The sequence below is a fragment of the Pleurodeles waltl genome, chromosome 10, assembly GCF_031143425.1.
Source record: "Pleurodeles waltl isolate 20211129_DDA chromosome 10, aPleWal1.hap1.20221129, whole genome shotgun sequence".
In the NCBI taxonomy this organism is placed as follows: Eukaryota; Metazoa; Chordata; class Amphibia; order Caudata; family Salamandridae; genus Pleurodeles; species Pleurodeles waltl.
The window spans coordinates 426,435,637-426,449,055 of record NC_090449.1 but is presented as its reverse complement, the minus strand read 5'-3'; the positions used below and the strand labels follow the sequence as shown (position 1 = coordinate 426,449,055).

General features: G+C 46.3%; 1 protein-coding gene across 1 annotated transcript in view; it reads right to left on the bottom strand.

Annotated features, from left to right (window-relative positions):
* The window catches only part of RHOT2 (ras homolog family member T2), a 398,937-nt gene that overhangs the window by 204,003 nt on the left and 181,515 nt on the right, over positions 1 to 13,419 (bottom strand). The window contains exons 8-10 of the mRNA XM_069210682.1: positions 12,858 to 12,959; positions 12,120 to 12,218; positions 11,778 to 11,886 (exon numbers count right to left, since the gene is read on the bottom strand). Of these exons, the coding sequence (XP_069066783.1) occupies positions 11,778 to 11,886; positions 12,120 to 12,218; positions 12,858 to 12,959 (310 nt within the window). The remainder of the gene's footprint in view (positions 1 to 11,777; positions 11,887 to 12,119; positions 12,219 to 12,857; positions 12,960 to 13,419) is intronic.

Here is a 13,419-nt window from a genome sequence, read left to right as displayed (position 1 = left end):
CGGTCCCGTGACTCGAAAGACTTCTTCGAAGAAAAACAACTTGTAACACTCCGACCCAACACCAGATGGCGAGCTATGCAGAACATGTGTATCTACAGCGACAGATGCCATCGAACACATTGTTACAAATGGTTCCTGCAGACAACATTCCAAAGTTATAGACATTATTCTATGTCAGGACCGGAGGCGAGGATTACGCTTTTCCTTCTTCACTTTAATCAATATTAACATACACAGCAGCCATTAAAGCAAAATAAAAAAATACTTTTCCCATGCACACTAGGGAAAGAAAAAGAAAAAAAAAAAAAAATCACAAGAGTTTGCTAGTCCTTCTCTGTCCACAACCAGATCACAACAAAGTCCTCTGTCACTGCCTGCTCTCCCTCTTTCTGCGCTGCTCATGCGGCCAGTTAAGTGGTGTTTTCTTTCTCTCTTCGTTTATTAAAGCTTATGTGATTGACAAATAATTTGGCTGTGTTGGTCTTTAACATTGTGCTGCAGTGCGTCTTTTGCCAAGTTCAGATTCATGTTGCGGGAACGCTCTGCGCTCCTTACACAACTTGACATGTTTCTGACCGTGATGCGATCCTCTGCCCCCTAGAGGGTGCTGCAGGAGACTGATATTTTAGTTTCACAGGGTGCGGCTCACACACCAGAAAGTAGACGTGCGCTGTCTGAGCATGAAACTGATCTCTGCTCAGGGTGACGCCTGGGGATACGGTTGGGTCAGTATTCCTCCTGTGATAAAGTGTGATGTCCCACTGGAGTCTGTATTTAGTGCTGCTGTACTAGATATACTAAATAGTGGGCTTATACCCATTAAATTGTGTGCCTCAGGCCACCCATATGTGCATATGAGCTTTAGGACGTTCCTTCTATTTAGAATATCAAAGGGACCCTTGGATATGTAATCTGGATATAGTAGTGTGCAAGCTGCTTCATGGTTATTTATTGATTCCGTCCTGTGCTTGGCATGAGATGTAAATCAGTAAATATTCTGGATTTCGAGGCAAATTGGTGGCCACTCCTTCTCCTGTAGGTTATATTCTGGCCCCAACTAATACTGACCATATGTGGCTTTGTAAGCACATTCTTGGCCCGGGGTCCCGAAACTGAGCCTGTTATGGGAATCGCTGCCACTGAAGGAAAATTGCAATGTGGGGGATGGCAAGGATACATCTGCGCATCTTAAGCAAGCTTTTTTTTTTTTAGCAACCCCCCCTCTTCCCCTCCCCAAGAGTCCTGTAGCTGCAGGGAGTCCACTCCTGAGTCCTTCTTGAAGCAAGGCACTGTTCCCAGGGCTGTAATACCAGAGTGTGCAGCAGGGGCAGTTCACTCAGAAGTGCAGGCCAAGGGTGAAGATCCAGATTCCAGCAGGCTGTCCTTCCTCTTGTAATTTTGGGAAGATCTGAGAGGCTATGCACCTCTCACATATTTATTCTCAGCTCGTTGTCATCATGAAGGGGGGCACCCCGACCAATAGAATGCAGAGTGACACCCAGATGGCCACTTCCTCCAAAGTGTGGCATATTCCTGTCCCAGAAAGCACCATTCTTCCAAAATCAGCAGAAAGAGCGGACTAAACCATCCCCCAGTGTGGTTCATTTCTAAAGCTCTCCTCCTCCTACCATCTGCAAATTCCTTCATTAAGACTTGCATCTCGCTGACGGGTCCAAAAGGTGGGGGTTAGAGTAGGAAAGAACCCTCTTTTTGGCATGGTTACCGCCACTTTTTGTGTGCTGTCAGTGTGTTTTGGATTGTTTTCACTGGGATCCTGCTAACCAGGACGCCAGTGATGGTGCTCTCTCCCTCTAAATTTGGTTGCCTAGACCTTTGCACACCCCACAACCTGCATACTGGTGCCCCCATATAAAGTACCTAGTATATGGTACTTAGGTACCCAGGGCATTGGGGCACCAGGGGTTCCCACTGTACTGCAGCATGTAGTGTGCCACGATGGGAGCCTATGCAAAATGTGTCAGCAGACCTGCCATTGCAGCCTGCGTGAAAAGGTGCATGCACCCTTTCACTACAGGTCACTGCACCGGGTCACTCTAAGTCACCCCTATGGTAGGCCCTCGTAGCCCAGAGGGCAGGGTGCAGGTACATGTTTGTGAGGGTGCCCCTGCATGAGCAGAGGTACCCCTATGAACTCCAGCTCCAGTACGCTGCACTTCATAAGTGCGGGGAAGCCATTTAACCCATGTACTGGACACCTGTGTCCAGCTACATAATGGTATCTCCGAACCTGAGGTGCCCCTACGAACTCCAGCTCCAATGCACTGGACTTCATGCCATTTAACCCATGTACTGGACACCTGTGGCACTCCGGTAACTCTGAACCTGGGCATGTTTGGTATCAAATATGTCGCAATCATACCCCAATGCTGTTGCTAGTATTGGTTGTAATTATTCCATGCACTCTGGAAGCTCCTTACAAGACCCCCTAGTGTTGCTCCTACTAGTCTTTCAGGATTTTGCAAGCAGCACATACTGCTGCTGCATTCCAGACGGGTTTCTGACCTCCTGCTAGGGAAGGTAGAACAAAGGATTTCCTGTGGGAGAGGGAGACAACACCCTCTCCCCATGGAAATAGGTGTGACATGGCTTGAGAGGGGTAGCCTCCCCAAGCCACCGGTATGATTTGAAGGGCACATTTGGTGCCCTCCTTGCATAAACCGGTTTGCACCAGTCCAGGGACCCCCTGTCCCTGCTCTGGCACGAATCTGGAAAAAGGAAAGGTGAGTGACTAAACTCCTGTCCATCACCACCTCAGGGTTGGTGCCCAGAGCTCCTCCAGGTGGCCACTTGGTTCTGCCATCAGAAATCCAAGATGTGCAGAGGCCCCTAGGAGCATCTGAGTGGCCAGGTGACGCAGGTGACATCACAGCCCCCTTCTGATAGATGGTCACCTTGCAGTTGACCAAACCCCCTTTTAGGACTATTTAGGGTCTCCCTCTAGGATGGTTACTCAGATTTGACGTGCAAGATTCGAGCAGGACTCGTTTACTTCACCTTCTGCCCTCTGGAACTGCAACTGGACCCTCCAGGAACCGACACTCTCCAACTTCAGTGATGACTCCGCTCTGCAACATTGTTTCTCCAGCTCCTTCCAGCAACTGCAACATTTCCCCAGCTGTGCATACCCCGAGGGTAGCGAGTCTTCAGCCTGCACAAGAAGGAAGAAGGAATCTCCCTTGGAGTGAAGGAGTCACTCCCCTGCATCCACAGGCTCCAACTTCAACAACGACCGGCTGCGTGGGTCTTCTCACCTCCAGAACTACGTAGATCCTGCATCACAGGTGGTGGTCTGAAGTGGTCCCTGTGGTCCTCTCTACCAGTAGCCCAACTTGGGAGACGGTTAGCCCTGGTCTCTCCTTGCAGGACAGTACTCCTGTGCAACGTGACTCTTGCAGCTACTAAGGCTTGCTTGCTCCTTCTCCAAGGATCTTCAGGCTCCATGTAGCCCCAGCCCCCCAGGACTCCTTCTCGCAAAGCAGAGGCTTCTGCCTGCTGCACCTGTGACATGGAACTCCTCTTCAGACGTGCTGAGTGGGCCTCACTGCGACTCCTGTGCTTACTGCCAGTGGGGCTGCCTCCTCTTCTTGTGACCCTCCCATCTGCAGAGGCTCACCTCTGACTCCCTCCTTGGGTCGAGAAACCTGGGCCTTGCTGGTCCTCTTCAGCCTTGCAAACCACCTTCTCCGTCTACTGCATTTTCCAAGGCTTGTTAGTGGTTTTCCCGCACCACTGACCGACTGCATCACGACCGCTGACTTGGGACATCCCTTGCATCACTTCTGGAACTCCTCTTCTGCTGCTGTGCTGCACTGCTGACCTTCTTCGTCCACCGGCGACCTGGCCCCGCATCCACAGAAGGGCGGGTAGTGGCTCCTGCCACAACTGGACACTTCAATTCAAACTAGACTTGGTCCACTTCCTTTGCAGGTCCTTTTCTCTCAGGATCCACCTTTGGGTTCTTCCAATCTTGGTTGGGTCTTGCACAATCCTTTCCCAAAGTCTTCCTGTTGGTTTTGGGGAAAACCGGGTACTTACCTCTCCTCCCTTGGACGCTGGGGGACGCCCTGGAACTTACCTTTTGGGGTTCCTAGATCCTCCAGCTCCCTTTTCCTGATTCCACATCCTTAGGTGGGGGACGGCCTTTCACATTCCACTTTCTTAGTATATGGTTTGGTCCCCCCAGGGCCCTCACTATTTGCTGTTGCTTTTACCAATGCCTATAGTTTTCTATGCTATTTACTGATTGCTAAATGTGTATATAATAGTGTGTTTACTTACCTCCAGTTGGGGTATTGCCAATACAGTATTCTAGAGGTTGTGTTACTATAATAAAGTACCTTTATTTTTATAACACTGTGTGGTTCTTTCATGTGTGTAAGTGCTGTGTGGCTATAATGGTATTGCATAAGCTTTGCCTGTATCCTAGGTAAGTCTTGGCTGCTAATCCACAGCAACCTCTAGAGAGCCCTGGCTTACTAGACACTGCCTACACCTCACTAATCGGGGATAACTGGACCTGGTACAAGGTGATAAAACCATAGGTGCTCATCACACACTAGGCCAGCTTCCTACAGTTAGGTGATCCGGCATGCCCTCCGGTCCTGCTCTCCTTTGAGGCTGTATGTTTTACTACCCCCTCCCCCTGCTCTGGCATTCCTGTGTAGGCCCAGAGCTAGGCCTTCACCAGATAGGCTCTCCCCGGCCCTCCCCCTGCTGTGGCATTCCTGGGTAGGCCCAGAGCTGGCCTTCACCAGATAGGCTCTCCCCGGACACCCACTTATCACTTAATCAAGCAGCTCTGCTAATCCTGTCAGTACTGACCAATCAAAGGGAACCTTCAGAAGGCTGGAGTTTGGCTTACAGAAAGAAAACTTTGATAACTTATTTTCTGTACAAGTTGGGATAAATTCACCAATGTCAAATTGCTGGATTTATCAAAACAAATATTTTAAGTCACTGAATGACTTTTCTACGCTCTTCCTTACTATATTTACAATAAAATACAATATTGCAATGATAGCCTATGAAGCCCAGTATCTACAATGGGGGAACAAAATAAATGGTCAGTTTTTCCCTATAGTTACATCCCCACACCCCACCAATGGGACACCTAGGAAGGCCCGGGGTTACCCATATGGGAAAATAAGGTAAATCATCCCAATTAAAGTACCCATAGCACCAAAGTCTAATTGGGACACTATTTCTAATTAAATGCAGTCTGCAGAGTCAGGCTGAATTTAAAAATGGCAGAAAACCTCCAGCAGTGCCCACATGGAAAGGACAGGAATTCTGCTGGGCCTCTACTTCCATGCCCTGTTATGTATTAGGATCTTATAGGTAGTTGGCACCCCCTGACCATATTATTTACTAGGGACTTATAGGGGTTGTCATGCAAATGGTATGAATTCAACTTGTAAAGACAGTCTGCAATACAGGCCTGCATTTAAAAGGACAGAAAGCACACACCTAAGTGCAGAAATTCTGCTGGGCATCTAATCTCCATGCCCTATTAAATACTAGGGGTTTACAGTGCCTGACAGGCCAATTGGAAGGGTACCCTAATACCTAGTGTACTGTACTACATCTTATTGTTTTAACATAGCACTGGCCTGGCTAACCGAGCCCAGGCCACAGTCAGAGTCAGTCCATCAGCACCAGTCAGCAACAAAAAATTGGTGATGAAAAAGAAAAAAGAGGACTTTGCAAAACATAGCAGTTCCAATTTTTCCTCCTCATTGTCGGTTTCTACAGTTCATCTTACACTCCGAGACATTCAAGTTCCTCACTCTTCCCTTCAGCCCATCGTAGGGCCCCCCCTAATGTTTCACGAAGGTCCTCACGCCGGCAGTAGAGTTCCTTCGAGCACAGGGTTTCGGCTTATCATATACCTGGACGACATGCTCTTCTTAGCCCAATGCCCCAAAAAGATGATAGCACAGCTCCAGATGGCAATAAATATGTTAGAGGGTTTGGGGTTCGATTTAAATAAAAAGCGGTCTCTTCTCATCCAGACTTGAAAGGTGATCTTCCTGAGGTTCATCATAGATTCCACCTCTTCAGCCTGGAGTCTCCTTCTCAGAAGATTGCAAAGATCAGATACGAACTCTCCCAAAGGCTGGCCAAACCATACTTGTGCCTCAGACTATCAGCCCGTCTGGTGGGGCTCCTCTCCTCATCGATCCAAAAGATCTTCCCTGGCCCTCTCCATCACATAGCCTTGCAGCCACTAAAAGCGCATCATCTCAGGAAGGGTTTAACATACTCTCAGTCTGTTTCGTTTGTCGGACAAGGCCAGGAGAGGAGATAGAGTGGTGGCTCACTCACATGGAGGCATGGAACAGTAGAGCAATCTTCGGTTCCACTCCCAATCTGGTGATCGAGCCAGATGCCAGCAGGTCCACATGGGGCACCAGGTGTGGGGATTTCTCCACAGGAGACACTTGGTCACTTCTAGAACAACGCTTACATATAAACGTTCTGGAGCTCTTGGCAGGGATCTTCGTGCTTCAATGCTGGACAAAAAAGATTGCATTCAGTCCTCAGTCCTATTAAGGATGGACAATATCTCAGCAGTGAGATATATCAATCCACTTAGGAGGCATCAGATTGCTAGCACTTGCAAACATGGTAATCGAGTTTTAGGAATTTCTGCCTCGAGAATCAGGTCTCTGTGACGGCAGAATATCTCCCGGGCCAGGAGAACCAGGTAGCAGATTAGCACTCCCGTTACCTTCGGGATTCGAGAATCTGGAAGCCAGACCCTTAGGTCTTTCAAAGACTAGCTGACACGTGGGGCCCTTTCGCAATTGACTTGTTTGTCTCATGTCTCATCAGTTACCACGTTTCTTCAGTTGGAGACCGGACTCCTTAGCGGAGGCGACAGACATGTTCCTCCAAGACTGGAGTCAGGAGAAGGGTTATGTCTTTCCACCCTTCTCGATGATCACCTGGGTCTCAGCTCAAGTTTGCAGACAAAAGGCAGAGCTGATCTTGATAACCCTAATATAGAAGTCTCAAGTGTGGTTTCCAGTTCTTCTGGAACTTTCTTGGGCTTCTCCAATCCGACTCTCCCACTTTTCTCACATTCTGATGAATCCGGAGCGCGAGGCACATTGGTTGGTGGCAGAGGGGTCCTTACGTCTGATGGCGTGGCAGATTACCAGCAATGCTGGAAGCTTCCAGGCCTTTCGAGCCATGCTGAAATCCTCCTATCCAGAGCTTGGGTGGACAGCACAACAAATCACTATTGTTCTTCTTGGACGCAATGGGTGTGCTGGTGTCTGCGACGGGGCGTGGATCCCGTGGGATCTGATGTATTCCAAGTCCTCAATTTCCTGTCCAGCTTAGTGCAGGATGGATTGGCATATCGTTCAATTAATGCTTTCTGCTCAGTGATCTCAGCAGAGCATGCTCCTATAGATGGTGCTCTGGTGGGTGGGCATTCCTTTGTTTGCAGATTGCTCAGAGGTATTTGTCTCTCTCATCCCCCGGAACCGTGCTATGTGGCGCTTTGGGACGTTAATGAGGTCTTGAACCTGTTCTTCTCATGGCAACCAAATCAGCTTTTGTCCAGGAAAGAGAATTCAGCTAAGTTGGCAATGTTGTCTTGTCTCATCTTATACAGGAGGGTCTCAGACGCACAGGCCTTGGATGTAATGACCAGGGTGTTTTCCCCTGGCGGGGTGGTTTTCACAGTAAGTAGACACACAACATTCAATACATGCACAGTTGCTTATCCAGCTTTTACAGAATCTCCCAAACTATGTGTGATAAAATGCCTTAAAACATACAAAGAGATGGCTGAAGAAGTTTGTCCTCCGGGTGAAAGACAGCTTCTCATTGCTCTGAGTAAACTGTACAGAGCAGTTTCAGCACCTACAATAGCCCAAAGGGTTTGTTGGGTGATGCAGAAAACTGGTATCAACACTCAATTCCTTGGAACCCACTCAGCAAGAGGAGCAATGGCCTTAAAAGCTTTTTGTCTGGGGGCACTTTTAGAGGATTTCATGTGTGCAGCAGAGTGGTCTTCAGAATCCACTTTTAAGAGATTCTATTTTAAGCCAGTGGATGATATAGCCCAATTAGTGGTAAGTAAGCTGTGAAACAGCATACCCCCCTCGCCACTGGTCCTGACAAAGAATTTAAATTTGCCTAGCTTAAGTAAAGGTAAGTTTCAGTTCTATTAAGGACACTGAGGCGAGGATTATCCAACCAGACAGTCAAATCAGACACAGAACCAGCCCATATTGGTGTAAGTAGTCTATTCTTCAGTTGAAAAGTTAACGGTGTAGAATTATGTGGTAACGTTGGATAGGTATTACTGTACTGATTGCAATGCTGGAATTATTGCATGTCTTGTTCATACTTTTGTGTAAGAATCATGTTGGATTAGTCAGTGACGCAATATGTCTTTCCAGGAAATGATGGTTCTAAACAGGATGTATGAGGAAAACTGTTACTGTGATTTGGGCAAAGAAAGAGGGAGAGCAAGCAGGGACAGAGGACTTTATTGGGACCTAGTTGTTGACATTAAAGAAGGTCTACTGAGCTCTTGAGGTTCTTCCCCTAGTGTTCATAGGAAAATAATTTTTTGTTTTGCTTTAATGACTGCTGTGTTTGTTAATAGTAAGCAAAGAAGGAAAAGCATAATCCTTGCCGCCATGTCCTTAATAGAAACTTACCTTCACTTAAGCTAGGCAAATTTTAATTCTCCATCACATTGGGTCCTTTATTAGATCCATACATTGGTTCTGGGAAGGGGACCAGACAGAATGGCAAATTTTTATATGTTCAATATTAGTATAGTCCCAAGCCCATTAGGAAAAAGCATATGAAAAACGTGGGTGTGCAATAAACCCAAAAAAAGAAAAAGTCACAATGCAGGAAAATGAAACTGTGAAAAAGCATGACTTAAACAACTGAAGACAATTAACAAGAGTTTAGTGTCCAGAGAGTCTCTTTAAAAGAAGGAAGCGGGACGAGGCAGTGTTGCTCTCTTTTGCCGCTACTCTTTGCTCTTTATATGGAGCCATTTGCACAGAGAGTGTGAGACAATACAGATATTATTGGAGTTCACTTCGGCAGGGAGGAACATGCTACCTGCCTATACGCGGATGATGTGACTGTTGTCCTCAATAATCCCTCTGCATCACTCCTGGCCTTCCTTGAGGAGATCAGTCGATTTGGGGACACTTCAGGCTTTTTGGTGAACATTAATAAATCTCAGGACCTTAATCTCACAGTCCCAGCAAGTGATGTGGCACTCTTGGCCCAATGCTTCCCCATACAATGGCAGAAGGAATCCATCTCATATTTAGGTATTCAGGTGGCTAGCACAACGGGGACCACCACAGCTTTTAACTATAAAACCCTGCTTTCACAAACTACTGCAGTCTTAAACACAAAGTGTTCCTATCGCCTCTCTTGGCTGGGTAGGATCTCCGCAGTGAAGATGGTGACAGTTCCACGGACCCTGTTCCTGTTTCTGACCCTTCCAGTTACTCCCCTGCCCCAAGCAGTCGCCTCCCTCCAGAACAAAATCTTACGCTTTATCTGGGCAGGTCAATGGGCCTGCACGAACAGGGTGCGGAGCTACTATGTACCGCAAGAGGGTGGCTTGGGGATCTCCAGAGACATTATCAGGCTGCCCAACTCCATTACCTATTGGAATGGTCACAGTCGGAGAAGCACTGGCTCTTTATGGATCGGACATTGCAGGTATTCAGCTTTGGAAAATCCCCTTTCTTGCACACCAACAAAGAGCGTGAGGACTATACCCTACTTTAAGGGTATGGGATAAGGTCTACATAGGCAAGGGTTCGGCATACTTTCTCTCACCTCTGACCCCTCCATTTGGGAACACAGATTTAACCCCAGGCCTCAAAGAGACAGTATTCCACCACTGGTCAACAGCTGAATGTTGCTCTGTTGCCCACCTTTTTAATTAAGATGGCCTCATGACATTTGAACAATAAAAGCGCCATCTAGGGCTCCCGGAAGTAGAACAGCTACGATATCTGAAAATCAGGCACTAGATCTCCAATAGCTTAGTTAAACAAGGGGCGAGTTGTATACTGACCAAATTTGAAAACAATCGTAAGCTAGTATCCGAATCATACACTCTATTCCTCTCATCCGTACTGCAAAACAAAGCCCCGCCAGAAATGTTGGGAACAAGAGCTCGGCAGAAAACTCATGTTGAAAAAATGGGGAGACATCTATCATCGTGCTAGGCATGAAGCCACCAGCACCGCCAGCATAGAAAGGACCACGAAAATAGTGACATATTGGTACCTTACATTGCCTTGACTACACAAGGGTAACCGAGCACTCAGCCCCAATTGATGGAGGTACTGCCACCTTTCTGGGACTCCGTCCTAAACGACACTCCTTCCTGGGCACAATCCTCCACCGATTTCCAAAGTACACCTTGCTGGGCTTACCCAAACCCCTTACATACCCACTTCAATCACGTAGAGGCTGCCGAATAAGCATTGCACTGGGGGCAGCTCATTAGACCATTCTTTCACCATGGGGAACAGACAGTCTTCTGACACACAGGATGTGGATACATCACTTGTGGCATGTCCTAGGGATGGAAAAGCTTACCTTGACCTTAACGTAGCATGAGGACTCCTATAGAGAGATGTGGTCCTTATTTATTACCCTGTTGACCACGGGATTCCACAAATTGTCTTGTCCGAAATATCTGAGACTTCTCTGCCTAACAGATCCATGATTATATCTTACTTAGTGACATTTAATGAGGCCTAACCACCAGAAGACCTAATTCAGTCAATGCAATGACTGGGTACCCCTGTATGGGTTAGGTTCAGGTGGGGGGAGGGGGGAGGGGGGGAGAGAGGGAGGGGGGAGGGGGTTCATTTGGAGTTATGTTTAGAAGTTTCCATGATTGCATCACCAAGATTCACTTGTCCCCACCGGCCGAAGGTTGTAGGCGAAAGCATGTTTAAACCTTCAATAAACAGAGGTGAACAATAAAAAGATGGAAAAATGCAGCTAACACAGGTTTCAAGTGGTAGACCCCAATGCAGTAGTTATGTCAAGCAAAATGGTTGTCAACATTTCTAGAAGCCCCCCAAAATACTTTAAATTGTTCTGGTATCCATCCCATACTTACATTATCAACAGTATTCACATTTATTTTTGCTCTTTAAAGCAGAGGCGGCAACTGATATTTTTCCTATTTATTTTCACATTTGTTTACAAAAGATGGAAATGACAATGCATATTTTCTATCATTATGACAATCAACCTAAATTAATTTATTTTATGAAATGCAAATGTCACAGATATCAGCAATGTGCAGAAATCAGACAGAGCGAATGTCCCACCAGAGGTCTTGTTTCAGAGGCTTATTCGACCGCTAGGTGTCCAACAATTATTCAATTCTAGAAAAGATACTGTGTTAGTAACGATTTCCCCATTACACAAATATGTGCTCAAAATCATGCCTTGCATTTCTCGGTGTGCCAATATGGCACTCGTACTAGGGTTCCTCCTACACTGCTTGCAGCAATGGAAATCTCCTACAAAGATAGCAAGAAAACAAACCACCAAGCTTCACCATCAATTAACTAAAAGTATATTTATGGACAAAAGCCTTGATTCTCCAGCACATTGAAGTTACCATGCCCTAAACAGCACCCTAATATTTAAAGAAATGTTGGTCCTTGCATGACAACGAAGGTATAATATATATGCAAGTTTCAAATCCAATTCTTCCATGATCTTACCTTCCAGTGTCAGTCCACCCTCACGTACTCCGTCTGTCGTGTTCTTCCGCACCACTGACTTTACATCCTCCAGTGCCTGTGGGGCCAGAGGGCTTCCAAAGCAAGACTTCTACCTCCCAAGACAGAAAAGTTTACACTTTAGAAACCACAGATGCCTATAGCCATAAGTAAAGACCATGTCTTCTAGCTAGATTTTAGCAAGGTTGAAACCGCACCCTCTAAACTAAGGAGAATGGTCTTACTACTCCCATCATTTTGAGCCACAATGTAAGTCTAGAGAATAAGCTATCACTCCAACACTCCTAATGCAATGCTGCTTGCCTTTTTATATTCCCTCCTTACCTGGAAGAAGTTGAGTTCATCGTCGCTTAATATCTGGTTGTTGTCTTGATCAGAGATGTTAAAGATGCGCGTTAGGGCCCGGGCACACTGCTGTCTCAACTTGAAACAAAAAGCAATGACTGTTAGAATCAAGCCAGCCCCCACCTGTAGACGGGTTCAAGTGAGCAGGAGTACTTCCCATCAAAAAGGGCTGATCTGCTGGACAAATTAACTACAACTGATTATCTGGAAGCTTGTGACCTGCACTTGCACTAATACCAAGCACTGCCTAACCAGAAAGACCTTAATCTCAAGCACTACAAACTTCTAATGTCAACCCACACTTACCAATCATGAATGTCTTATGGCACTGTCAAACACACAATCAACACCTCATCAGGGGTAGTGGTGCTATATAAATGCAATTTAAAATGCAATGCCCATCACACAAAGCTGTCATATGTCTACACAGAATAGTCATACCGTTTAGTTCCAATAATTTGTAGTTTTACCACTCGGGACATTGTGGCAGCAACTACATCATTTACTAGGGAATAAGGGATCTTGTCACTTAAGAGACCTTATCTAATGCAAGAGTCGTTTTTACCAGCAATTTTAATGCCACCACGTATATCCAGACCTGAAAGTCAGGCCCATCTGCTATCTTATCCTCTCTGGTCGGTCATTCATGCCTTACTGCGTATAATATGCAGTTGCCTGCAGTGCTCTGCTGGCAAGGGCAATAAATTGGACACTCACCTGTTTCTCCTCTGGGTCATACAATGGGGCAGTCGGATGGAGCACAGCCTTTTGTGCATAGTAGAATAGCTCCGAAATATTTTTCAGGTTTTTTGCTGAACACTAGCAGAAAGAAAAGACTTGTCAAAATGAGGATATGAGTACTTTAACTTGTAAAGAAGCCCACAAGTACCCTTACCACAGGCAGAAGAAAATGTTTCAGTATGTAAACCAAAATGTATGTATAAGCATACCAATTTATTCCATCCTAACGACAGCTCCCGACAAGGTCTTCACTGGACTCAGTTCAAGACAAACTCATCAGTCTCCCGGGTGGTTCGGAGCATTACAATAGTCCTATCAGAACAATCCTTCTGATGATGTATTATCCCATTTACAACATATTCTCCACCTTGCTACATTAACAAAAAATCTGATACGCCCTAACACTGCATAACAAATTCACTGTACTACCCTGGCACACAATACACCCAACATGTCAATAACAAACTAAGGGCCAGATGTAGCAACCGGTTTGCATGTCGCAAACTGCGAAAAACGCAGTTTGCAACAAGCAAAACGG